The sequence below is a fragment of the Rhinichthys klamathensis genome, unplaced genomic scaffold, assembly GCF_029890125.1.
Source record: "Rhinichthys klamathensis goyatoka isolate OS25496 unplaced genomic scaffold, OSU_Roscu_1.1 h1tg000055l_1, whole genome shotgun sequence".
Classification (NCBI taxonomy): Eukaryota; Metazoa; Chordata; class Actinopteri; order Cypriniformes; family Leuciscidae; genus Rhinichthys; species Rhinichthys klamathensis.
Window position 1 is genome coordinate 6,840,310 of NW_026606600.1, and position 27,837 is coordinate 6,868,146.

A 27,837-nucleotide genomic window follows, 5' to 3' on the forward strand; every position below is an offset into this window, starting at 1 on the left:
TAAGCAGCTTAATAGTTCACGTAGATGTAAGTTTGAACACTTTAAGAATTATATATAACTGACCTTAAAGCATTAATTGATCAGCGTATAGAGTAACGTAATGGAAAGCCAGTGTGCAGAGACGCAGTTTGATGTGGGGGACAGAGCTCTGGACCTCGTTAGAGGATTGGACATTTGTGATTACAGACGAGACCCAGGCCTACTCGGCCCTGCCCCACAGTGTTGTTTGATGCTTGTGGAGTCCTGTTCAATATTTGTCTTCCTGTGTATGGAGGCAGGGTGGTGGGTGTTACCACAGAGTCATTTGTCCAGTACTGACACAATGTTTAAAATGGCTTTTGCGAGATTTTTTTTTTTCTTTCCCTTTTTGATTATTTCTGACGTGTTATTTTGGGTATGGTTTTGCTATGGACTTTATGTAATGAATACAAACATACCCAGACTGTTTATCTTCATCAAGAACAAAGCAGTTTTGTATACCAGAACTAGTTTCATTTTTCATAGCGTGTGCAGGTTGAGTAATAGTTTTCCTTCATCCATGTCGCAATGCTGAAAACGCCGTAATGGAATTGTAATAAAACGTCTTTTTTCTTCTTCTATCCGACTCACTTGATTGCCGTCTCACTCCTCCTTTCTGTCTGTCCATCTCCAGCCATCAGAGCAATTAGATATTGACACATGTAGCGCAGTGTGATTGACACGCATAGCAAAGGCTCTTTGTGGAGAAATAGAGGCTGGTATAGAGAGAAAAGAAAGACAGAGAGTGCCCCTCCTCACAACCCCTGTTGTGCTTGACACTCTGTCGATATGGTTTCACCCAAACACCGTCTTTGATCCGCTCTCTAGGCTGGCAGACTTTGAGGTAAAGTGCTGCTGTTTGCTCTGTGATACACAGATATACGCTAGTGTCACTTCTGCTGCGCTTGTGTGTGCGTGGAGACCCACAAACAGCCACGTCGCTCCCAGTGCTGCCGGAGTGTGATAACCCCGCCATGAACCTTTCTTTCCATCACTCCACTTTATAAGCTCTAACATTCACTCCTTACACTCTTACGTTTGCTCTTAAGATCTCTGCTACAAAGCTAACATGAGAGGATGATGTCCAGCATCTGATCATAGACCTTATGTCAGCTACCACTGCATTTATTGACTGAAAATAAATGACTAGCTCTGGTCTGAGAGCTTACAGAATATTAATATTATATTGCATAATTATATTGTATTTTCTTGTGTTCAAATTATAATCGTTATAATTGTTGTTCTTACTGTATCACAATTATACAAAGGTTAAAAATGATTCAATATGCATTGTGACATGTATGATGGATATTGTTTATTCATTTAGTTTCTTTAATTATTTAGTTCTTAATTTACTTTGCATTTAAATTAGGGTGAGAATTAATTTAGTATAAATGTAATCTATAAACACAGCATGCATGTAGCAATATCAGAATTATTGTTTAAGCACTTTCATTATACAAAATCTGCCCTGAAAGTTTTATTTATTTATTTATTTATCTATTTCTCTGAACTTTAATTTCACTAAATATTATTACATGAGCCATTTTATTTATTTTTTCTCGTCATTTCATGTAAGGGTTATATTTTATGTTACAAAAAATGTGGATATGTATAAAAAGAAAATTATTTTTGTTCTATTAGCATTAAATTAGCATTCAAATTTAATAGAAGAAAATGCAACCAAAAGTGGTTAATGAGATACTTATAACAGGGGAATTAATATAGGCCTATACTTATTATTTAAAAAAATTATGCACGTGCGGCGAAAATTATGACAATGTTATTGTATACTGTTAACTGAAAATGAGGTCAAATTGTGCCATATAGGACAAAATTGCCATTTCAAAAAGGACAATACAGATTTATAGCTTTCTTCATTTTATGTTAAATAATAACATAAAGTAATAGTAAAATAATAGAAATAATAGTATTTCTCACATCAAAAAACATGTTTTTTTTGCCTGTAATACTTTAAAAGAATAAAAGTAAAGGGACATGAAAGCACCATATTCATGAAAAGCGCCTTAAGCATTTTTTTCCTCTTGTTCCTCTCGATTTTCCACTATTAAAACAAGACAAACAGTAGTCAAAGAACCCTCCATCTCTCTGTCTGCATTTGTGTCATTATTTCCTCCCTTTCTGTCTTTCTTTTTTTATGCTGTCTGCTATTTATTTATTGATCACCGGACTGGCTGGTTATCTTTGCATGTTGGGCAGTTATAGATGAATGCACAAAGCATTTCAATCTGAACAAGAGATCATTGTGCATTGTGGGTCCTCCCACGTTCTTTGGTCTTGCATTGTGGAAGTGGAGGGGGTCGAAATCAGAACAAATGCTGCCATTTCCTGCCATCCCGTTCTCTGGCCATTGAGTGGCTGCGAAAACAAACGTGGGAGTGTTACTGATAACATAAAAATATTATCCGGCTCCTGTTGCCGACCGCTACAGTACCTTTGAGAATAGCTATTAGAGCAGAGACAGTGGGTCCTGACTGTGACTATAGATCAGGTGATGATGTACAGTAAAGCGTGAGTTTATACCATGGGTCGACACATAACTGGGGCAAGGCTTTGATTTCGGACTTGATAAAGACACAAACAAACACTTGTCTCTGAGTTCTCAAGACTTCTCAGGTTCCTTGCTCTGTTTATCAGTGTGTTATCTCAAGCCCAGGAGTGTTAAATAGCATAAGCTGGCAATGACCTGTTATAACGTTTATGTATTTACCATTTATAAAAATGAGCATATTGTGGATTGTCACACTATCCCATGGTATTTGACATATTCCTAGTAGATGCAAAACTAATGGAGAACTCAATATTATTATTATTGTTATTTGTAGAAGTAGTAGCACTAACAAAAATGGTCCCACTTTATATTAGGCATTCTAAACTACTATGTACTTACATAAAAAAAAAGGGCAATGTACTTATTTTGTCCATGTTGTTTTGCAAAACAATTGTGGTACTACTGAGGTGGGATACGGGTAAGGTTAGGGACAGGTTTGGTGGTAGGGTTAAGTTTAGAGGTGGGTTAAGGTGTGAGGATAGGTCAACATTGTAATTATAAATGTATTTACAGAAATTAATTACTTATGTAATTATATGCAGATATTTGTTTTACTATACTGTAAGCACAATGTAAAAACATGTATGTACACAATACGTGCATTGTAAAGGATTAATATTAATGTTAGTACATAACGACACCTAATAAAAAGTGGGACCACAAAAAAAGCATAGGAGTGCAGTGAACTGTTTAACCTACTGTAACATTTATGTCTTAACCATTTATAAACATATTGTGGATGAATTTTTGACACTATTCCATGATATGTAATGTATTCCTGGTAGATACAAAAATAATGGAGAATTCATTATTAGGGGTTCAAGCTTGAATTGCTGAAACCCTATTGTAATTGTAAGGATTATTATTAGTAGTAGTAGTAGTAATTGGAATGATAATAATAATAACAATACAAAAAAATAAATAATCTAAAGCCCAGGAGTGTTAAATATCATAAGCTGGCAGTGACCTGTTTATTAACTTTAATGTTTTTAGTATTTAATGGAATGTAAACATGAACATACTGTGGACAACACTAGAGTAGATGCAAAAATAATGGATAACTTATGATGATGATAGTTGATTTTCTAGGAGAGAGAGAAAAAAGTATATAAGAGAAAAAAAAAAACACCACTGACAATCTACTCAAAGATCATGAGTCTTATAAAAGGCACCATACAATACAGACATAATTATGGTACAGAATTGAAAGGCTGTCGATTTGGGGAGGCATCGTTCATTATCCGAGCTTGTGGTGTGCTGTTAAGGTGAAGTCTCTGACAGATTGTGTGGTGGAGAGCCATGTCAGCAGGAAGGGTTACAGCCTGGACACACCAACACATCCAGAAGGTTCTCCACAGGACTCTGACGGACCGCAAATGCTGGAATAGCTTTCCAGGGTTCCAGTGGACCTCAGAGATCAAACGAAGCAGCAGGAGTGTGAGAGAACGAGAGAGAGAGAGAGAGAGAGAGAGAGAGAGTGGGGTTGTTTGGGAGGGGGGAAGAGGACGGGATCGTGAAAGACTGCGAGACTGGGAGAGAGATACAGGGGTAATGACATTTCTCTGACAGGGGTGCGGAGTGATACTCTTAGTTTTCTCTCTCATCCATTCGCTGCTGGTGGGTGGATCCGGGGCCAAACCCAACGGTTCCCACAATCCAGCTTTCTGAAAAGATTCATAATTACTCTTAAGAAGGTAATAGTGTCAAATGAATGCCTGCAGGAACAAAGGATCTTATTATGCTTTCTTGTCAGTGTGTGTGTGTGTGTGTGTGTGTGTGTGTGTGTGTGTGTGTGTGTGTGTGTTTGTGGGTGCGTGTGAACATTCATGTGTATATCGGTCATCTATTGCTATTACGTCTGGAGGAATAGCACACAGTAGACGATGGGAAAGGGAAAGGAAACAGTGTAGTTTTACCCAGCCATCAAAGATCTCTTGTGTTTATTTGGGGTCTGTGTGTTAGTCTTGCAGTTGTTTTTAATGTTTTTTTTCCCCCTTTGTAGTCAAGTATAGTTCACAATCACTGCTAGAGTCCCTCTCTCACACACACACACACACACACACACACACACACACAAATACACACACACGTCTGAGAGTCGAGAGAAGTCTTCTTATTGGAAAATCTTTCAATAAATCAATGTGACTTTAAACACATTTCCCCCGTGACACCCCTGACCTGATAAGAACTCCACTAATCTCTTTTGAGGCTGTCAGTGTGCTTTGAACAAAATCTAGTTCGCATCTATCAGCAAGGTTATTTGTCAATGACTTATAATCCTAGGTAAATTTCTCTGGTTTTATATTAGAGGCGGCTAAGGGTTCTCATGTCTGAAGTTTCTCAGGCTTGGGAAAAAGGAGGAGACCAAAGTGGAACAAAAAGAATGTTATGGATCTGCCTGCCAAAAACAATGAGAGCAGAGAAAAGTGAGGAAAAGCGGATAATTGTTGCGATTGTACTGAAATTTGAAACAGAAAGGATCTTTATTCGCTTGCCGCTTCGGCTTATTTTACTTGATACGCTTTTATTTGTATTATTATTTACATATTTGCCATTACTGTTTTCATGTGCCTGCGTTTATGTGCACGCAAATATGATGTGGCTCTTGAGAAAACATGCAGTGTATCGTTCCAGCGAAGGCAGGGAGCGATCTGCAGCGAGCCGAGGCCTACTGGGTAATTTATGAAGTCTCAATTAGACAAGCACACAAAGTAATGATTCTCAAAAGCGCTTTGTCCAGCACACGGCGTATTAGATGCTGTCCATGCTTATTAGACCTGCCTCCCGAACTTCATAAACGGCATTCTCAGATGAATTATTAATAACACATTTGAGAGACTTACTGTTCCTTGACTGCCCATGGAAGCAGCCATTTAGGTTAAAATAGACTAAAAAGCATTTGTAATTGATAAAATTGCCATATCTAAACCGAAGAGGGTCTTTAAGAGTGTGAAGTGGATTTCGAGAAACGAAAGTACTGTTGTTTTCCCCCACTATTGTCTGCAAATAGGCACACTCTTGTTTCCATGGATAAATGCTTTCATATCTGCCAGCTCATGTTTGGTCTTTACAGAGAATGTTAGATCTTCTGTTGTTTACAGGTTGTGTCAAAAACTAAAAAGCCTTGCCTTAAGTGCTTACACTGCAAATAAATAGTTTGACATTTCATATTCAACAGTGCTTTACTTGTGCTTGTAAATAAATAAAAGGTAAACAAAGGCTTCGTTTCTGGTGCGCACATAACCCTGGATCATGATACTCTCATTTTCTGTTTAATGATCTCAGGTGTATTTTCACATCGCATGCCCATGATCATCTATCTATTAGATGAAATAATAACAGACTTTTTATGTCATTCTGATGTCACTCATCTCTGTTTCTTCCAATGGCATCATTAGGCTGGCATGATTAGGCACTTGTGTTTGAGGGAAACGCATTACTGTTTATTAAAGACATGAGTGGTCTGTTGAAACCAACACAGTGACGCTTCTCACTATTACCCTTTGTGAGGTGTGTATATATTTGTTTAACATAAATATTGCTCTTCATTCAAGTACATACTCTAGTAAGTATTACCAAAGCAGAGTTCAGAGTCCAAGGCATGATCACAGATGCTAGTTTTAATTTTAATTTAATAATCATTTGCGCACCATAGTATCTTGCAGTCATTTATAGTTAGTATTCCTATGGTCATACTACATATGTGTAACTGTCACTACTAATACAGATCTATATATTTTATGTAGTAGTTGTATGTAGTACTTTGTCATGGCCAAAAGTATGTGGACACACACCCTTCAGATTACCATGTTTGGCTGTTTCAGCTACACTCATTACTAGCAGGTGCATCAAATCCAGGATACAGCCATGCAATGTCCTCTGACAAACAGACTCCCTTTGGGGAAGAGTCAGTGTGAAAGAACTTGATTTGCTTGCACAGAGCTTAAATCCCATTGAACACCTTTGGGTTGAATTGGAAGGGTGACTGTAAGCAACTGCACCTGCCGTCAGTGGGTCTGAATGAGAGCAAACATCTAGTGGAAAGTCTTCACACAAGAGTGAAGACACAAAGGAATTTCCAACTCCTTATTAATGACTAAGCTTTTGAAATAAAATGTTCCACAAGCACATACACTACCGTTCAAATGTTTGGGGTTATCAGTATTCATTCATTCATTCATTCATGTATTCATTTATTTATTCATTCATTTATTCATTCATTCATAAGTTGAGTTGATCAAAAGTGACAGTAAAGACAGTATTTGCAAAAAAAAATTGATTTCAAATAAATGTTGTTCTTTATATCAATCAAAGAATCGTGAAAAATAAATATTTGTTTCTACAAAAATATTAAGCAGTACAACTATTTTCAACAATAATAAAAATGTTTCTTGAGCAGAAAATCATCATATTAGAATGATTTCTGAAGGATCATGTGACACTGAAGACTGGAGTAATGATGCTAAAAATACAGCTTTGCTATCAGAGGTATACATTACATTTTAGTATAAGAAACTTCTTTCAAAAACATAAAAGAATATTACCGACCCCAAACTTTTGAACGGATGTATATGTATATTATTTGGGCCCACTCATACTCTAGAATATACATATATATGTCTTGAAAATAAACATCTTGAACATGATATGGAACATGACGGTTTAATTAAAAACACATTGACTTGAAAGCAAACACAAACACTTAAAAAAATAAAAAAAGAAGGGAAAAAAGGATTGTAGTTAATTAAAACAATCCCTTGCTTCACACATTCTTATACATCCCTCACTCACTCACACACACACACACACACACAACCACCTCTCTTTTACAGGGGAACTGGCTTTCACCAATCCCACAATCCCTCAACCAAACTCGCATATATTACAATCACCTGAGAGTAGGAGCTCTCATCTGTGTGACAGTAAAGCTGCAAATCTTGCAGTCCTAAATCTCTCTCTGTTTAGCCCGCACTCTCGCGTCGTCGCTGTTCTCAAACCGAGCGTTCACCTCTTGGCCTCGCTGAAGAAACATCTGCGTGGTGTGTGGGGCAGAGGGGCTGTTTTGGCCAGCGTTCACGCACATATGCAGAAAAATAGAAATGTAAATAAGAGCAGATTCATAAATACTGCCTGTCTTAATTGAGACCCAGTAAGAGTAAGTAGCAGATGTTAGAGCAGGAACTGTTGAATCATCAGAGACCAGTGGGGAAGCAGGCAAAATCATATTGAAAAAAAAAAAAAAAACACTCAGCCAGGTGCTCGTGATTTTCCTGCACTGCAATCCATGAATCCACGCGCATGCATGGATGTGTGTGTGTGTGCCACGTATGGATTAGGAACTGTTTCCTTCCTCTTTTTTCATCCAAAAACAAAGAAAAAAAGGCCTGCAAATGTGGAGAAAAATAGAAGTGACTCCGGAGGTGCCTGGAGTCACAACTGCGACGTGTGTGCGAGAATAAAGAGCTGTTAAGACAGAACTATCAGCGCTTAAGCTGCGACACACTCTCGCTCTCTCATCTCTGTCCAAACTCCAAAATGAACACAGGGAGATGCAAACCCAGTTTCTATCACATGTCACAAGCAGCAAAAGCCTGTCAGCCTACATTCCCACTTAAAACATCCAAATCTCTCTCTCTTTTCTTCTCTTACGAGCGACTGTTGCTTGATCTGAGGAGAGTATGTTCTAGCTGCTCGCTTGTGTGGGACCGCTCTCATGATTTCCTTCCCCCCTGGAAAACGCGGTGTGTGGATGTCAGGTTCCCTCTGATAGCTGCTGTGTTGGGACTGCTGGGAAACCAGAGAGAAGGTGGCACTGACAGGTCCCGCCGAGCAGGATAAAAGGACTTGTTTCTGTTTCTACATTCTCTCTCTCTCGCTTTCTCTTTTCATTCTCTCTTTTTCACAACATATAAAGTGACTGACAGCGTGGCAGTGTAAAGGGACCTCGTCTGGAGCTGTCTGACTGACTCAGATGCAGCGTTCGGCGGTGCGTTCCCTCGACTGAGCGGTGCAACGCCGAACGAAATTAGTAAGCGAGAGCGGTGTGGTGCGCAATGCTTGCGCGAATAATAGCGCCGCTTGCTCCAGGGACCCTCGACTCTTCTAGATTAGGGCTCACAATTAATACAACACATACACGAGACAGAGAGAGAGAGAGAGAGAGAGAGAGAGAGAGGCCTGCTGAACACGATCCTATAGGAACATCTCAGACACTGAATGTTTATGAATGAGGCTGCGTCTGTTGGTCTCCTTTGTGATGAGCTTAAGTTTTGTCACATTTTCTTAGAGCACATAAAGTGCTCTGTTTGTTTCCTGGTACTCATTGTTTGCGTGTACGCCATGTATGAAGCAGTTACAACAAAGGCAAAACTTCACATTTACGTGTATGTCTGGGCCGTGCAAAAATTCAGAATTGAAGAATTGGCTGCCTTTGAATTCATGAGTGTGGTTTGTAATTGAATAAGCCACACCCCTCAGGAATTGAAATGAAACGAGAGGAAGAGGAATTTAGCCTACTGAATTGTTATTCAAAAAAATATATAAACATTAGCAATGTAAGTATTTTTCCACCCTGTTCTAAAGTTAAGTTACATATTTATAAAATGTTTTATTAATTATTATGTCATATGCTTGTTAATATAATATTTAATTAAATTATTATTTTTCATAAGATTGTCTCTGTCTGTAAGGCCTATAAATCGTCAAGGCTTTTAAAACCTTTAAAAAAGACTTGTCTTGACGAACTTTACTTTTCGAAATAAATTACAATCATATGAATTTCTTTGAATTCATTTAAATTTGACCTCCTTTTAAGTGCAATTATTTTATGTTGATTATTTTATTTTAAATTTTTTGAAATATTTTTTTTTTTATTTTTTTTTTTATTTTGTATTATTTAATGGCACATAAACCGTGTGTGTGTGTGTGTGTGTGTGTGTGTGTGTGTGTGTGTGTGTGTGTGTGTGTGTTTGGCCTTGGCCTATTTTGGCCCAAATTTATTTATACAAAATAAAAAGCATGATTCATTCTCTACTCGTCCTGATGAACAAAAAATGACCTCCTGTTGTCAAACAAAAGATTCTTTTTATTAAAAGAAAAAAAAAAAACGCATAAAGGGGGGAGCAAACACGAAGCGAAGAATTTAAAACAGCGCAACCCAAATCTCATCAGAGGGAAATGTGAAGCGTACGCATTTAAGAGAAACAGACAATGACAACTTTTACCAGCAGCCCTGCCTCGACCTTGTTAGTGGGGCACTCTGGTAATCTGCGCTTAATGATTTTTCTCTTTTCTCCCTCGCCCTCCCTTCACCTCTCCCTCATTCTTCCTCCTTTCTCTCTTTTACATTAGACCACAGCTTGAGCCTGAACCGCAGAGTGTCACAGTCATTTAAGACGCAGCCCTAACGTTTTTTTCCTCCTCACATTCCGACGCCATTATGTTACATTGTTGCAGAATAAAGAGCCGTATTATGTTCCAGCAGTAAAGGGCACAAGTGGACTGAGTTTTTATCTGCTGAACGAATCAATCAGGATTATGTCAGTTGAAAAGAATCACAGACAGCAGTCGCCAGCGGACGAGGCCCGTGTATGTGCGCGATTAGGAGGGATACGTAAATATACGTACAGGAAAAGCGTATAACGGTTGTTGAGTGAAGTGTCATTTCTGCGAGAGCTGTTTTATTTTACACTGTTCTCTCACAGTCAGAGGATTGTGAGGACACTAATTATCATTTCAGCAGAAATGATTACGAGATCAAATGGAGATCGAATGCCATTTCCTTCCATTAATGCGGGGGGTTTAGTGCGGCTGTCATGCATTGGCCATCGCCGGGCCTGTGGGAAAAAGACTGAGGGAAGAATTGGGAGAGGCTTAGACCAGGGCGGGGCTTGGCCGACGGGAATATTCATAACAACAGTGCACAGAAACGGATAGATGACCTCCGGAGAGATTGAAAGATCGCCCGGAGTCCGGATGAAACTTTAGGATGTGTGTGGATGCTGGTTAAAAACGCCTGTATCTGTTCATGAAAACGTGTCTTTTCATGTATTTAGCGGCGTTTGTCCGCACTCACTGCCTCACGTGCCGGGACGGAGGTCGTGGCCTGAGGGTCGCCCAGTCACAACCTGCTAGTGAATGAGCACACAAGTGAACAGCCATGAAAAGAACAGTGTTGTTTGTCAGTGTATAGTCGGACAAATTGTTCCACTGCACCGCGTTCGTGTCCCCTGTTGGTAGCTTCGAACGAGCGAAGAGATTTGTGTTGCAGAAGTGGTAAAATTGTAGATATTGTTTAAATATCCTCCCTTGGCTTTGCTTGAAATGGATGATGGAAAATTTCAAAGTGCTGCATAGCCATTTGTATTGTATTTATGTATTGCAAAAAAAGGTAATAGATCAAGCACATTCCATTATCCCCTTATAAGATCATTAGCAAATATAATTAGATATGAAAAGAAAGTAATTTGGGTTAGAGAGGGAGAAAAGCGCTATCAGGCACAGAAGACAGATTGCAACATCAGTGTTTGGCTTTAAATTGCTCAGTGGAGGTAGTATCAGTGTGAGAATCTCTGCCCCAGAAATAGACTGAGTCAGAGAGCAAGACACATCCACATCCCAGCCCTCCGTTTTCTACGTTTTCTTTTCTTGGCATAGTCAGAGTCTGGTTGGTGTGTGGTAGTTGCTCTTATTCTGGTTAATATGTGCAGACAAACAGTTTTTGTGTCATTCTCCATCATCTGAGGCAGGTTTATTTGCTGCCTAGTCATCCGGCGGAGTAACAAACTCGCTGTTTGTTTTACCTTCACAGTCGTCCTTTCCTCACGGTGCATTTGAACTTTTTCAAGTGTGCCACATGCACGAGGTCGCCTGCTTCTTTGTGCTCCTCCGTATACTTATCTAAAGGCAATCTGAAACGTACAATTCTGCCGTTTCCTCCAGAAACATTGGGTTTCTTTTACGCTTTGAGGGGAGAGAAGGGGGTGGTGTGCGAGGATTCTTCTAGTCTTTGTGAATCCCCACAAATGGTATTCATAAACATCCTGTATTCATTAAAACCTTCTAAAAATATGATTTGGGTGCACTTCCTTGCGTTCGGCCCGCTTATATGTGTGTTTGCGTGTGTGTGTGTATTCGCACGCTGACTCGTATTTACATATTTATAAATACTGGGCTGTACAATGAGGTCTACCTTTGCCAAAAACAACTCTTTTCCAGCAGCACCGGATGCCTGGGAGAGAACAAAGCCACCCTCCATGGCAGAATGTGCGGTGTGTGTTGTGTTTGTGTTCAGCAGGAGATGATGGTGAACCACATCACTTACATCTAGACTTCATTCATATCGAAAAACAGAGACTTTTAGACTACCAAAAACAGCTGAACTGAAGTTTTCCTGTAAACAGAGGATATTAGACTAAGCACTTAGTAGCTACATAATATCAGTCAGAGGCCACGTGCAAAATAAATGTTCCCGATTCCTTTCCATAATGCATGTTCTGCCTTATCTGATTGTTTAAACATGTATTCAAAAGTTCTGAAATTCATATCCTCGCATTTTTCCTCCAATTAAATGACCCCTGTTCTCAGGAAACCTAAAACGAGCAGGCCTTTGAAACACAAATATTCACTAAGTAGATTTCATGGTAAAAATAGAATACCTGAGGGAGGTCAGGGTATAAAGCGGCCCTGTGTTTTAGATGGGAGCGCTCTTCGCCTTAACTCTGTGGTCCGGGAATAATAAGAAGCAGTTAGGAAATGTCAGGACTTTGACTCAGACAGCCCCGCTTTTCCCCAAGTGTGCTGGCCCTTGTTAACTGAGCTTGCTTCCAGCCTTGTGCTGTGCTATTGTTCTGTCTGCCTTTTCATTTAGCCATTCTGTTAAGCATGACACTTGTATTAACATAAGATGGATCCTGGAGCTATGTGTCCTCTTACCATATGTCTTGTATTACTTTCCAGGGCCCTCTCTTGTCTCACAGTGAGAGTGTATTATCGCACTTGAGCAGTAGAGGGCGCCACATTTTCTTGCTTCTCTTTGATTCAGTGGTGGAAGTAGTGTCATTTTCATTACCATTTAAAGTTCTCCTGTTGATCATGTAAAAATAATTTAACTTTTCTTTTTTTTTATTTGTATTGAAATAATGACAAAGAAAACTAATGTTTGGGCAAACACAAACAAAGATGCATGATTCAAGCTATGAAAAATAGACTGATGACAAGATAATGTGACAGGCCAGAGTATGATAAATATTTCTAGGGTGGCGAAATAATTAAGCAATCACTCCACATGCGGACAGGGAGGCTTCAAAATTGATCAGAACAGGAGGAGGAAAAAGTTGCTAGGATCGTAAAGTTGGTGTGCTAGTCTCCAGATCGCAGTGGCAGTTGTTTGGGGAAAAGAAATGGCGTCCTTAAATAATAACATTCCAGGTGGCTTAGTTAATGAAGAGTGAAAATCAAATATGGGGCGGAATCTGTAACTCATTACCAGAACTTTCTTTAAGAGGAAGTCACCAAGAGCACTGGCCCCTGGGAGGCCAGGCGTTTTTAAAACCTGAGAACATAATTTATTATCATTATGGTTATGATTATCTTAATTTCCTCATGGACGCACAAAAAAAAAAAATGCCAGCAGGCAGCTGTAGAGCCGCGACCACAGTATAGTCGTACAAAACACTGCCAATCACTTCAGATTTGATAAATATCAAACACTTTATCTGTAGATTAACATGAAATATCAGCAGGTTAAAGGAAATTGACATTGAGTAACAAGATCTTATTTTCAACATGAAGTTGGGCGGAAAGATAATTCGGGGGCTTATACTGCCATCTCTTGGACAAAGTGTGCACTGCACCCTTCAGCCTGAACGGTTGAAAGAAATCAGTGGTTTTGCTTTGCTTATCCTTGGTATTTATTTTAAGTTTCTTTGATGTAGGTTACACATGATATTAAGACTCCAGACAAAAAAGTGGCCTATCTAGTAAAAGCTGTTTTATTTTATGAAACAGGTCGACTTCAAGTTCTGGGTGCCGACATGTTGAGATCACATGACCAGTCGAATACTACTCTCTTTGTACTCTGTATTATTGGACACTTTTTGTTTGTGGAATACATTAATTATAGCTGACTGGGAATAGGGTATTTCTGTAATAGCATAAGTAACTGAAACCTGTTTTTGCAATAATTTTAGTAATAAACAAATTATATTTACACTGTAAAAAAAAAAAGTTGCTGCATAACATTTTTTCAACTTAAATTACATTAAACTACCTTTAAAATTGTAGGTTTTTGAATTTTACATAACTTATAAAACTTATATAACTTATATAAAAGTTGACAATTGCTTAACTTATTTTGATGAGTTAAAGCAATGTAAAAACACATGTTGTCATAACCAATTGATCATATATTTTTTGTACAGTGTACTTTCATATATAAGTAGAGCAGTGGCATTTGTTAAAAAAAAAATGTGCGATTATTGAATTTTTTTTTATTTGCATAAGAATAATTTCTATCTGAGAACACAAAAGTGGTTAATTATATTTCTTAATCTATATAAGCAATTTCAGAAGCGCCTGACATCTGAGTGGAAAGTGTGTCTGTTAAAGAAGAGCACATCTGAGATGTGTGCATAATGCAAAGCGAGTGGGCGTCAGCGTTATTGCTCTTTGGCAAATCTAAATGACGTTGTTTTATTCCATTATTAGCGGGGAACTGACTCCTCGTTTCATTTCCATAACATTTCTTGCGAGAGCACACTCAAATAAATGCATGTTTTAATTTCATTTTGTCATTTTCATAGAGGCACTTTAAAAGAACACGACTCGGAAATGCACTCTGTAGATTTTATTGCCAAATAATTTTCTTAGAGGTTGTAGAGGGAATTAAACAACATTTATATTATTTAGTTCAAACGGCGATAGCACATAAATAGGGGGAAAAAAAGCAGTAAGCATTTTCGCCGGATTCAAACTTCAGCAGTAATTGCACAAGTGCAATGTTCACAGAGTTATTGTCTTTATATTAGAAGACTTTATATATTTATATCTTTATATTAGAGCTGGAAGAAGTCTGAAAGTGTTCAAATTATCTTCCTCCCATATCTAATATTTTATCTTACGATTCACAAGATGCGTTTTCTTTAGTGACATTCGAGGTTAACGGAACCTGAATGGAGAGGTTAATAGTCAACATTTAAACACACACACACAAACACACACAGGCATTACAGTGGCCATTCATTTCTTTCCAAATGTACCCCAAATCATTTTTTTTGTCTCATAATAACTGCTTTGAAAATCATAATTAAGTGATCAAAAGCAAACTGTTTTTCTTTTATTCATTATTGTTCAAAACATTTTTTTTTTTTTGTCAAGGGAATCAAAGGATGTACATTTTGGTCACACTTAAGTGGACCTTAAGTCAGTTGAATTCTTTATCATTGAATTCTTAGTCATTATCACAGGCTAATAATAGTTCTTTGAATTTTATGTCCTTTAAGTGTTACCAAAATATGAGATGCGAATTTAAAATAAATGATAACAAACATAATAATATGGTTTGATTTGACTCTCTTTCTTTTTTTCTGTTAATGATGGTCTGTCAAAAGATGCATTTGAGAGAGAGAGAGAGAAAGAGAGGAAGGACACAGGCCGTGGTGTTAATCTGCGTTTGTTCTCTTAACCGTAGTTCATCTGTGGGCGGAGGAAGAGGCGTCCCGAAGGTTTGGTCCTGCTCTTACCCCTGAACATAGCCTAACTGACACAGAGATGCAGGACTAATCAGAAACTAACATCACCTCCCCCTACTGGACTGAGCGGCCAAGAGCAGGCGACGGAAAAAGAGGACGAGGATTGTGACAATGAAGGACATTATCTTATCAAAAGCATTATTTAACGTAAAAGACTTCAAGAGAGAAAAGAAAAAAAGACTAATAAATTGGACAGCTCAGATGGTTTCCTACACGAGCGTTCCCGCTGGATGGAGGGAAGAAGATCTGTTGATGTTTAGTGAGCTGGAAACAGTGAGGAAAAAAAACAACAATTTTTTGCTTCCTGTGTTTTATGTGTCTTGAATCCTCCCTTGTGTAGCTGATAAATACTTTCTGTGTTTTTAATTGCTTTTTTGACTTTGACCTAGTGAGGAAACGTTGAAGTGCTTGTCCCTCAGAGCAACACATTCCTTGAACCAAGATGGCGGAGAGTTGCCAGTCTCAGAATGAGAGACCGTACAGACTTCCCTCCCTCTCTCTCTCTCTCTCTCTCTCTCTCTCTCTCTCTCTCTCTCTCTCTCTCTCTCTCTCTGTCGGTGTTTCTCACTGCCCACTGAATCTTCACCAGTGTTATTTGTCTGAGGCTTCCTAAACCGTTCCTCTGGACTTTTGGACCAACTCACTACACGTTTGGAGACCAAGCACATCCTTGTCAAAAAACTCAGCACACTCTTGGCAGTCAGTGCCTGGACGTCAAAGCAGAAGAATGACAATCCAGTACATTCAGGAAATGAGAACACTGCGTTTTAAAAAGGGAAGCTACGCCTTTTTCTTTGAGAACTGGCTCTGTGATTTCACGATTTGTTCTCCTGGTGTGTTTGTGAGACGTTCAGAGCTGAACTCCTGAGAAAGAGGACGCTGTAGCACTCGAGACGAAAAAACAGCCGAGGTGACGGAAGAACTAGTTTACATCGAGCGTGTCTGATGAAACGGCACGAGCCAAGGAGACTGCGAACGCCCAGCCTTTCTGCAGAAAGCAAACAGAAACGCGGCCCCTAACCCTTCATGCTTTGATCTCAGTCTTGCTCACTTCAAGTACTCTGGTTATGAGATTGTGTTTGTAATATACTGCCACCAATCAGTGTTGCAAAGTGTTACTGACTACTGAAATGGTTTGATGTATTCAATTATTAAAGAAAAAGAAAAGAAAAAAGAAACAAGTATTGTCTAGCCATAGATACAGTCATGCGTTGTTGCATTTACAAAGCTAGCTGTTTTAGAGTGTAGGTATTAGATTGGAGTATTCTTCTCTAGTACTGTAATTTTTGCCTTTCACCTTTGTAAAATACCAATAACATTAAAAGAACAGGAAAAAAAGAGAAAGATTGACAATCTTCTTCTGTTGCTGCAAGCGTATAAATCCATACAGTTATATATACCCATGCCTCATGCAAGCAGATACAAACTGAGGTTTCCCCCCTGAAGTATTTTGCACTGTGATAGTAAATGAAAATCCAGTCTATACAGTACGCAGATCGCTAATGGAAAATGAAGGTGCGTGTGTGCGTGCGTGTTTGTGCGTCCCTTGACGTTGTGGACTGATATTCTCTCTAATCTTTTGTGAACTCTGCTGATTTGGTCTGTGTAGTTCAAACTATTTCATCTTATGATGGTCATCTATGTTGCTTTGAGAATCAATTCAATGAACTTCATTGAAGTCATTGTGTGTAGACTGATGCGTTCGAGTCCAGTCTCTTCAGATATATTCTTTAGTTGTCCTCTTTGCAACAAAAAAAAAACTAAAAAAAAACACACCTCTGAAAATTGAATTTGTTTTTATAGTTTCCAAACAAGGTTATGTCTTATTGTAAATGCTACAATTAAATAAATAAAAAAATAAATAAAATGAAAAAAGTCTTGAAGCTGTTTAGTGAACTAGTTTCAGTAAACTAGTACAGGCTACGGTAAGGTAAAGGACTTATGACAGGGAGGGTCAGTGATAGGATATGTATTGACCAATCCCTATATACACTGGTTATAGATGAGCACACCTCTGGCTCCCTCCTCTGTGTAGTATAACTGAGCATCTCTCTCTCTCTCTCTCTCTCTCTCTCTCTCTCTCTCTCTCTCTCTCTCTCTCTCTCTCTCTCTCTCTCTCTCTCTCTCTCTCTCTCTCTCTCTCTCTCTCTCTCTCTCTCTCTCTCTCTCTGTCATTCTGGACTAATATATGAGCATTCCACACCTCTGAGCTGTCTTGTGGACTGTATGATTTTCATTTGGTTGCTGTATCTTCATGGCAGATGCTTTGTTTTGTAACTACTGAACTGTACTTATAATGAGAAATAAAATGTATTCAAACTATGAAACACCAGTGTGAACAACTGAGCATTTTTTTGTGCTACATATTTTCAATTTTAACTTTGAACTTACAAAACGTTTTGTGAGGAAAGGGCGCAATAAATGTACCACAAACTAAAGGTTTTTTTTTTTTTTTTTTTTTTTTGAAAGAAATGTATACTTTTATTCAGCAAGGACACATTAAACATTAAATGTATCTCATATAACTGTAAAGTCATTTGATATAATGTTACAAAAGATTTCTGTTTCAAATAAATGCTTTTCTTTTGAATATTTTATTCATCAAGTATCACTGTTTACACAAAATATGAAGCAGCACAAGAAATAAGCATAAGATATTTTTTGTTAGCAGCAAATTTAGCATATTAGAATGATTTCTGAAGGATCGTGTGACACTGAAGACTGGAGTAATGATGCTGAAAAAAATTGGAAGCTTTTTCCATCACATGAATATATTGCATTTTACAATTGTTTTTTTTTTTTTATTAATAATAAAATTCACAATATTACTGTTTTGTATTTTTGATCAAATAATCGCAGTCTTGGTGAGCATATGAAACATTTAAGAAATATTACCGATGTATGTAGGCCTATTTCCATTTTGATGTTCATGTAGGCTATATATAATTGTGAGTGGAAAAATCTACCAGCAGAGCAAGACAAAATGCATAAAATACACTGAAGATATTTTTTAGTGACAAGATATCTTCTAATGTTGCTTTTTGAGTTAACATTTTTTAACAAGAATATTGACATTTTACTGGAAAGACAAAATACAATAAGCAAAGAGGACTTTTATCGGCTACAGTCCTGTTACCCATGTACTTATTATAGTAATTATAATTACTGGGTAATAACTAGGTACTAACCCTGAACCTACCCCTAAACCTACCCCTAACCCATGTACTTACCTTATATTACCCAGTACTTTCTAGGTAAGTACACTGTAAGTACACGTAAGTACTGTACTGTAAAAGGAAGCGTTACCCAAATATATGGTTGAGATTTAACAAAATTTTAAACCCAGCTCTCTCTCTCTCAAATAGAGTTGCAGAGACACACACACATGGCAACATTTCAGCACACGTGTGAGCTGAGGACTTGTACGATAGACAGCAGAAATGATACATTTATCTGTCCTCCATGTTTCTTTGCACCCCTGACTCCCATGTTAAGTGTAGTACATGGTGTTAGCTGCAGGGCTACAGGCCTCTGTGTGTGTGTGTGTGTGTGTGTCTGACTCGGGAGCAGTGTGGATTATGACAGCTCGCATTACCGGCTGTGTTCCTGCTAACTGTGGCTCTCTACCCTAGGGCTATAGCCGTGTTAATTCCCCAAACCTGTGAGAGCTGGAAACTAGTGTGCCAATGATGCTCATCCTATTTTTTTCAATTTTCTCTTTGCCTTTTCTAACTTTTTCAGTCAAGACAATACATTCTGTAGTCCATGTGAACATACAATTCAGCATTGTGGCATGAATTAGCCTAAATGACCTTTTTTTTTTTACTTTCTAAGATCTGATCCAAGTGGAGTACGCAGATATGTCTGCTGTTTCTCTGATGTCATTAATTGTATCAGAGAAACACATACAAGCACAGGATATACCTCTCAAGGACGTTCCCTCTCTCCAGCCCTCTTTCAGAGATGGATTTGCCCCGTCACACACTCGCGCAACGTAGGCTGCCCCGTCACACACTCGCGCAACGTAGGCCAGTGACATGCGATAAACTGACACCCTTTGGCACAGAGGCCTGTTGTGTCAATACCTCAGAGAGATAAGACCCTGCTCTCTAAACACATGAAAACCATTCTCACACGCACATTTACACACCGCAGACTGAGAGAACATTTTCCCATTATAGTTCCGTATTTCATGTTTTTCTTAACCTTTTCCTGTGGGTTAGCGGGGTCTCAGTGGAGGGAAACCTGATACCCTTTAGTCTGATGGGATCCATATTTGTGTTAACCTGCCGTCAAGACCCGGTGAGGGGAGGTGTCTGAGGTCAACGCCTGACTAATTTTTAAACGGATCAGCTACACTAGACCAGATGGAGAAAGGCCTGGACCTAATAAAACTCACATCCTGAAAAAATAACCGTTTCATTTTCCTGCACCCCCTCCTTGTGTCTAGCTTGTCTGGAGCTGTTGAGTGAAGAAATTGAAGAAAGTCAAGCTATTTCTTTAAGATATGGATGGATGAATAGATAGTCATAGGTTTAATGCATTATCTTATCAAATCTAATGATATCTTTAAAAATTTGTAACATTGTTCGAGATTTTTCGAGTTTTGGGTAACACTTTATCCGTGTTACACACATGTACTGTAGTAATAACTATAAATTATGCATATGCAACTAACCCTAAATCAAACCCCAATCCTATAACCTAACCCTAAAGTAAGTGTGTGTAGTTAATTAGTACTCTGTACTTAAATGTATACTTACACTGTAACGCGGACACCTTAACATAAAGTGTAACCGGTTGTTGTTATATAGTTCTTGTTACAGTGTAGTTATACATTTAAGTAATGAGTAATGTTAATTAACAACATGCACTTACCATTGGGTTTGGGTTTGGTTTAGTTAGTTGCATGTAATGATTCTTTATTTACTTTTATTACTATAGTAAGTACATATAACATGTGTAAGAAGTGTTACCCTTTACAACATTAGTTGTACACTTTACCATTTGTTAATGCGGTCGACATCATGAACTAATAATGGACAATGATATGTAACATTAGTCCATGCATTATGAATGTCTTATGAGTAAATTAACATTAACCTAAATTAATAAATGCTGGGAAAAGTACATTTTCGATGTTAGTTAATGATATCTGATGCATTAATGTTGACGAATTGAGCATTATTCTAAAGTGTTACCCCAAAAATACTTACACCTCTGCATTTGACCATTGGATTATTTTAGATCATACTGGTTTTCCCTCTTGTTTGATGGTCTTGGCTGGTTTAGGCTGGTTTCACAGCACTCAAATGTAGCAAATTAGCTTCTTTTTGTTTTAAAACATTTTTTTTTTTAAATTCATGTATCAATTAAGTATTCATTTGGAGTACGAGTATGGTAATCTTTTAGTCACCATACGAAGTTATCAAGATAATATTTATTTGTATAAGATATATTGATAATTAATAAGGATATACACGTTTGTGTGCGTAAATTTACGTATTGTAAAAGGTATTTCAGCGCATTAGTGTCACTCTGTCTCTGGTGTCATATTTGTGTGAGTGTGTGTATGTAGCTGATGTGTTTAAGAAGGCTGCGCGGCTGGGTTGCTGTGTGCCAGCACTTGTAGCTGGGCAGATGGTGACCTGCGCTTGAACCTCTCTTCTCTCTCATTTGTTCAGCTGGCTTTCATTTGGCCTGCATGCAGGCTGCATACTATAGCAAACGCAATTCTTTATTCACACCACCAGGTGGCGCTATAAACCAACTTATAGCAACAATGCTTCTGATGGAGGCTGAACACTGTGTTATCTTTGAACACCAACACATGACATATAATAGATTACAATCAAGAAATGGATATTACATCAGTAAATCTTGATAGAAATGACGTGAGAGCTTGTGACAGACATTTTAACATTCAGACCTTATATTTTTGTTCTGCCATTGAGTCAGTCACATGGATTAGCCTGTTTATACACTAGCATATCTTGTCATTAAGGGCAACTAAATGATATCTGAGAGAGAAACGCATTGTCTGCAGAGAGAATTGCACTCTATTTCCATTTTCAATCTGCAGTCAATCCGTAATCAATCTTATCAGACGTTCTTTGACAGCCTTTTCACATTTTTACACATTTTTGCGCACTCTTCCTCTCTCATTTACACGCACGCAGACAACAGTCATCTGTCACCATTCGAGAGCTCTGTGGGCGTCTGGATAGTGGATACACACCGTGTCATAATGCTCATCATCGGCGAGCACATACAGTCTCACACACATACACGTGCAACTTAACAAGAGTGTGTGTGTTTGCTCAGCTCTCAGGCAGGGTCTTATGAATCGATGATCATGTGGTATAAGAGAGATAGATGGCTCGGAGCTCCGTCTTGTCTCCTCTAATTGTAAAATATTAGTTACATTAGAGTGTGTTGGGTGATTAATGGAACTTATTTGGAGGTGGCCCTTCCTAGCCACCTCCACCTCCCCCATCCCCCCCACACACACCCCCACTGCCAAAGCCTTCTCCACTGACTCCTCCGAACTCAGGGAATTCTCTTACAGAAGACAAATTGGTCCTGGGGACAAAATAGAAAGGAAATGATGAGAAGAGAGAGGAAGATGGAGGTGGACGGGAAATTCACGAGAAACATGTGGAAAGAGTCGTATGAGACTTGTAACAAGAGAGCGAGATATTTTATTCAATTTTACATCTACTTCCAGGTAGCTTACATGCAAACAGTCCACATAGGCCTATTGCGTCTGCATTGAGTCGCCCTCATCAATATTTTCCGTGTCTGCATGGGAAAAAATCAGTATTGGTGTATATAAAAGCTGATGGGAAATGTTATTGATACCTGAGCAGATGAGCACTTAGTCCTGCTGGAGGTCCAGTGACGCTCGGCCTTGCTCCCCTTTAGCCATTAGAAAGCCATGGATCATGTTATGGCTAGCAGAACAACACCTGCTGACCCAGTGCTGGAGCTTCAGCCACACACACCTCCATCCTCTGCCTTTGTTCATTTCAGTCTGCTTAGTGCTGAGGACTGTGGGAAAGGGAATGTTTTGATTGTCTTTTCAAGTGTGGAAGCCTTGAGGAACAACTGCTTGCTGCAAATATATTCACTTTCATTTTTATATCACTTTCATTATATATTAAATTACACACACACACACACACACACATGGTTTTGCTATCTTTGTGGTGATTCTTCATATAGGCGTAATGATTTTTATACTGTACAAACTGTATATTTTATCCCCTTACACTAGCCTACCCTTAAAACTTTCTGCATTTTTACATTTTCAAAAAAAAAAATCATTTAGTATGTTTACTAAATAATTTCCCTTGTGGGGAATGATGTGGTGGTATCAGGTTTTACTATCCTACTAACCTCTGTATTATAAACCTGTTTTCACACACATTAGAGGCTCTGCAGTCTGTCAGGTGCCAGCCCACACACACACACACACACACACACACACAGTGGTGGCCAAAAGTGATATCCGGAGGGAATATTTGTTTTTAATGATCATTTGTTCATTTAATGATCATTAGTTTTCATTGTTTTCATTGTGTTTCATTGTTTTCACATAATATGAGGAAACTATTTTATATATTTAAAATATATTTAAAAAATGTTAGTTCTTGAAGGAAGAACATAACACTAAACTTGGTTCAGGTATTTATCTGACAAAATTATTTTGGTAAAAAAAAAAATATTTTAGTATGAATAAAATGTATAGAAAGCAAAAAAGCATACATTGGCTATTACTACATACATATTCTGATGATTTTCTCTTGTTTTTGCATGTGTTTTTGCATTTCTTAGTGCAACACCCTGACCAACAATTATGTCTGCGAAATTTGGCATCTTTCATTGTGTAAATAGATTGACTCAAGAATATTTGCGCAATATGCTTACTAAAATGTACAGATATCTACAACATAGTTTGTATAATGGTGAAGATAGGCCAGACCACGCACAAACAATAGTACAGAATTTTTTTTTAATTAAGTAATCCAGGGGGAATTTTTTTAGCTTGCGTCGAGTTTCATCCTCAAGTCCTTCATCACAGACAGTATAGCCCAATATTTTTCAAGCAAGGATTATAAAAATGTGAACTTGTGGGGGAAACAAACTTTTTGTTTGTACTTCCTCTATTCATAGTTTCATTTTTGTTTGTTTATTTGCATATAATTACATTTTTGTTATTGTGGTATGTTTACTCAATATATTGATTGCGAAAGTATTTATGACAAAATATTGCATTGCTTTTTTTAAAGAAAAACTGTCATGGTGATTATACCACAAATACTGTATAGTAATCATACAGATTTTGTTTGTTTTTTTGCTCATTTATTTATACATATATATTTATCTATACTTATATATTTATAGGTTTAGCCTAAATTGTTTATCTTTGAAATCTTTGACATGACAGCCGTCATTAGCTTTGTCAATTAGATTTACCCATTAACTTAATTGAGTCAGATACAATTAAATTAGACATACACAAAGGCCGATGTTTCGTGCTTAATTGTAATGATAATGTGTGATGAATGTAACAACAAATGAAAATGAAGTGTGTGAATAATTGTATTTACTATGATACACAACCTGCTCAGACACTGGGCATAATATTTTAAGATTATGGATAAGCATTAATACAGATCAGACTTACGCATGTAAACTAGCTGATATGGAAATACATATTTTAAGGAAGACTTAAAATCTGCAGTTTAAAATTGAGCCCCAATCTACATTGTAATATGAACAGTTATGGCAAATGTAAGTTTTGGTTCTCTGTGTTCATGTTATATATATATATATATATATATATATATATATATATATATATATATATATATATGTGTGTGCAATGATTATGTCTATATGAAAATAATAGTTTTTTTTTTTTTTGGAAAAACATAGATACAGTAACTGTCTAAAATGTTTTATTGTAAATACAATTTCTCAGAAAGACATTTTACCTTAAGCATTCTAAATAGTTCAGTGTTGCATAAATGTCAGCGTTATGATTATCAAAACGCATTCTCATCCCAAAGCGTAATATTTTGACTCTTTTGCCAAAGCGTCTATATCCAACGCATATGGCACCCTTTAGCGTCAATATAACACGCTTCGGTTTTGGGTAGGTTTAGGTCTGGGGTAGTGTTAGGGTTAGACCACTAGGAGGCGCCATATATCTGCGTCTCATATGACGCTAAAGGGTGCCATGTGCGTTGGATATAGACGCTTTGGCAAAAGAGTCAGTATATTACGCCTTGGGATGAGAACGGGCTCGATTATCCCTGCTTTCCCGTACATATCAAAGTGCTGATGCATCACTCAGCCATGCTACAGTACTTTTTTATTTATTTTTTTTGTCCAGAATGACCAAATGAAACTCATCAGGTACGAGATGCTCTCTTTTCTCTCTACTTTGCAAAAACACACACACACACACACACACACACACACGCACACACACACACACACACACACACACACACACACACACACACACACACCCACGCACGCACACACACCAAGACATTTATTATGTGTCTGCCGTGACAGCTCAGCACTAGAATGTGCAGCAATATGCTCTTTAGGGATAGAGAGAAGGAGAGAAGTGAGCAGTCCTGCAGATGAGTACTCATGAACTCTTCCTCCCCTGGCCACACAGATACCCACACACAGACACACAGTCCTGCTGAGACTGCATGACACATCGCTCTCATCACATGATGTATATACTGCCTTTTACCCATGAGCCTTTCTAACTCTTGACCAATCACGGGACTCCATTCAGACCCTTGCCAGCACCTCTCATGCACTGTCAGTAAAGGAAGTGGTATATTATCCCAAAAATCCTTCCCTTAACTTTCTGCACACTGTTACTCAGACATGTCCGTGTGGAAAAACAAAACGAAACGCTCTGGAACACTTCAAAGAATTCCATTTGTTCAGAAAAGAGAGAAATGAAGCCAAGTAAGGAAGATTGAAAAGAGATATAGTGGCAGGCAGACTGGGAAATGTATAGCAGAGAAACAGAGAGTATATTAAGAGGTACGCCTGCTGCATCAGTTTGTAATCTAGTTCAGCGGTTAACATGGGAGCTGCTTCCCCGGTGGAGCTTTTAGAGTTTGCTTTTGATACATACACACACAATGCCAAATCCAAGTTCTTCTGTGTTGTTGTTTTTTTCCCCTAGAGAGTCAGACTACAGCATCATTTCTTCAAACTATTTCCATTAGAGCTGCATTTAGTGCTATACAATCTTTTCTTTTCAGTTTGAGAAAAAAACATTGTGGTTGACTATAGAGGCTCATTAGCAAAATTCAAAACCTTTTTTTGTATGGAAACCTCTTGATATCGAATGCATTTAAACTTTATAATGATAAAACTTAACTAAGGTGGATGTTGTTACTGAGAACAATGCAGGTGCAAAGATGTTCAGCTTAGTTCCAGTCCATTGTAGTGGTGTCTTTGCTTCTTTGTGTTTACCGAATCAGAGCGAGTGGATCTGAAGGTGTGATGTCGGTTTTAGTGTGGAATCTTTCTCAGCAGGGTTTTGGGAGCAGGTGGGGAGAGATAGTGCGTAGCGCACTAACGTTGCGGAGGGATTTGGGTGTTTGGAAGCTCTCTTTGCTGAGTAATCTCCCAGCCTTTACAACACGCAGGTTATTACTGGCCGACAGATGGTACATCACTTTTTACTGCTCACACCTTCTGTGGCTTGCGTTCTCCCCAGACACACACTCCCTCTGTTTTTCTTTATCTTTTCCTTCTCTTCCATATACTGTAGGTGACACTCAAACACACACAGAGAGGGACAGAAAGTTTCCACTCAGATATAAGCACAGGGATATGTAACATGCTCCACAGAGCAGAAAACCCTGGCCCAAAAACACACACATGCACAGCTTTGTGTAATTCCTACAGATGGATCATATTTGAAATATCACAAAGGCCTAGAGTATCGTTTTATCTTAAAGCCAGGCATAGTTTTGCTTACAGAAACACATTACGGGTATGTTGTTCAAAAACATTTTAAGAACAGAACTCAATATGGCACTCAGGGTATATGACTCAGACGCAGGTGATCTTTGAGCACGTTGACTCTCCACAGTTTTGAATTTTAACATTTATACAACAGTATGTTCTAGCCCTCGATTCTGATTTGTTGAGCACAGTCCAACAGTACTGGGACTTTTCACCGTTTACATTATGCTGCTTGTCTCTGTCTTTCGACAGACTGTCAGTTTGTGTATTGGTGTGTATTTTTCAGTTACTCTTTTTGCAGGTTACATCGTTATGCCAGAGGGTGGCGACGAGTGACTGTCTTTATGAGTTAATCATTGATCAATTCATTTATTCAATTTGTTCAAAACACTGATTCACCTGAATGATAAAAGTGACTTTATAAGTCAGTCAGTGAACGATTCATTTAACCGATTCGTTTAAAAATCCTTTGCTTCATCCAGGAACAAAGAAAAGATAGACTGATTGCATCCGAATATGCCTACTTCCCTACTGTATGCAGTAGTCGGTGACAAATAATATGTAAAATCAATAGACGATACTCATAAAACAGTAGGTGAAAAGTACCTGGATGATTTGAAGTGTGCATCCAATGGATGCTTTACTATCCAATTAGGCCATGGGAGAGGATTTGTGAATGTCAGTAAAGTGACACAACTGACACTGGTAGGTCAACGAATGTAGTATGTCCGGGTTACATTTATACTTCACATTAAAAATGTATAGAACAATTAACAGTTACAAAGTAAGTACTTGTTCAAAAGACGTGCCTACACAGAGAGAATGCGATTTCGGATGCAGCCAATTACTTTATGAGTTAGTCATTGAATGATTACTTCAACCGATTTGTTCAAAAACTCTTAATCATTCAGGAATGAAACAAGAGATTGTCTTTATGAGCAAGTCATTGAATCATTCATTTAACTGATTTGTTTAAAAAACACTATACTACTGTGGCCTTATTTAGAAATATTTTCATTGCCGCTCCAAAAATAAAAGTATGTTGCATCTAAAATGTAAGTCACTCAAAATTAACTGTTGTATAAAAGCAATATGACTTGCATTGTTGTTGTTGTTCTGAATACCTAAACACATTCTTATTTGTGTGATATTGACACAGAGCGGAAGTGTTTAACTCAGGTGAACTCATTCATATCTACAGTGTGAGTTGAAAGGATGTGAGTGTTTAAACCCTTAATCACCCGTAGAGCGGAAGTCTCTCTCTCTCCTTCAGTATTCCTATCTCGCTCGTTCTCAAGCTGGAGTTACTCACAGTGAGCATCTGAAAGTCATTAGAGGCTCTGCAGTCTGTCAGGTGCCAGCCCATACACACACACACACATGCGCACACACACACACACACATGCGCACACACACACACACACACACACACACACACACACACACACACACACACACACACACACACACACACACACACAC

At 38.2% G+C, this 27,837-nt stretch overlaps 1 protein-coding gene across 8 annotated transcripts in view; it reads left to right on the top strand.

The window, feature by feature from the left end:
- The window catches only part of znf536 (zinc finger protein 536), a 193,308-nt gene that overhangs the window by 160,300 nt on the left and 5,171 nt on the right, over positions 1 to 27,837 (top strand). For 2 of the 8 annotated variants that reach the window (XM_056248493.1, XM_056248494.1), the window contains one exon: positions 15,279 to 16,683. The exons of the other annotated variants lie outside the window; for them this stretch is intronic. In XM_056248493.1, the coding sequence (XP_056104468.1) occupies positions 15,279 to 15,336 (58 nt within the window). In that variant the 3' untranslated portion in view covers positions 15,337 to 16,683. Of the gene's footprint in view, positions 1 to 15,278; positions 16,684 to 27,837 lie in introns of those variants that run through there. 8 annotated transcript variants of the gene reach the window in all.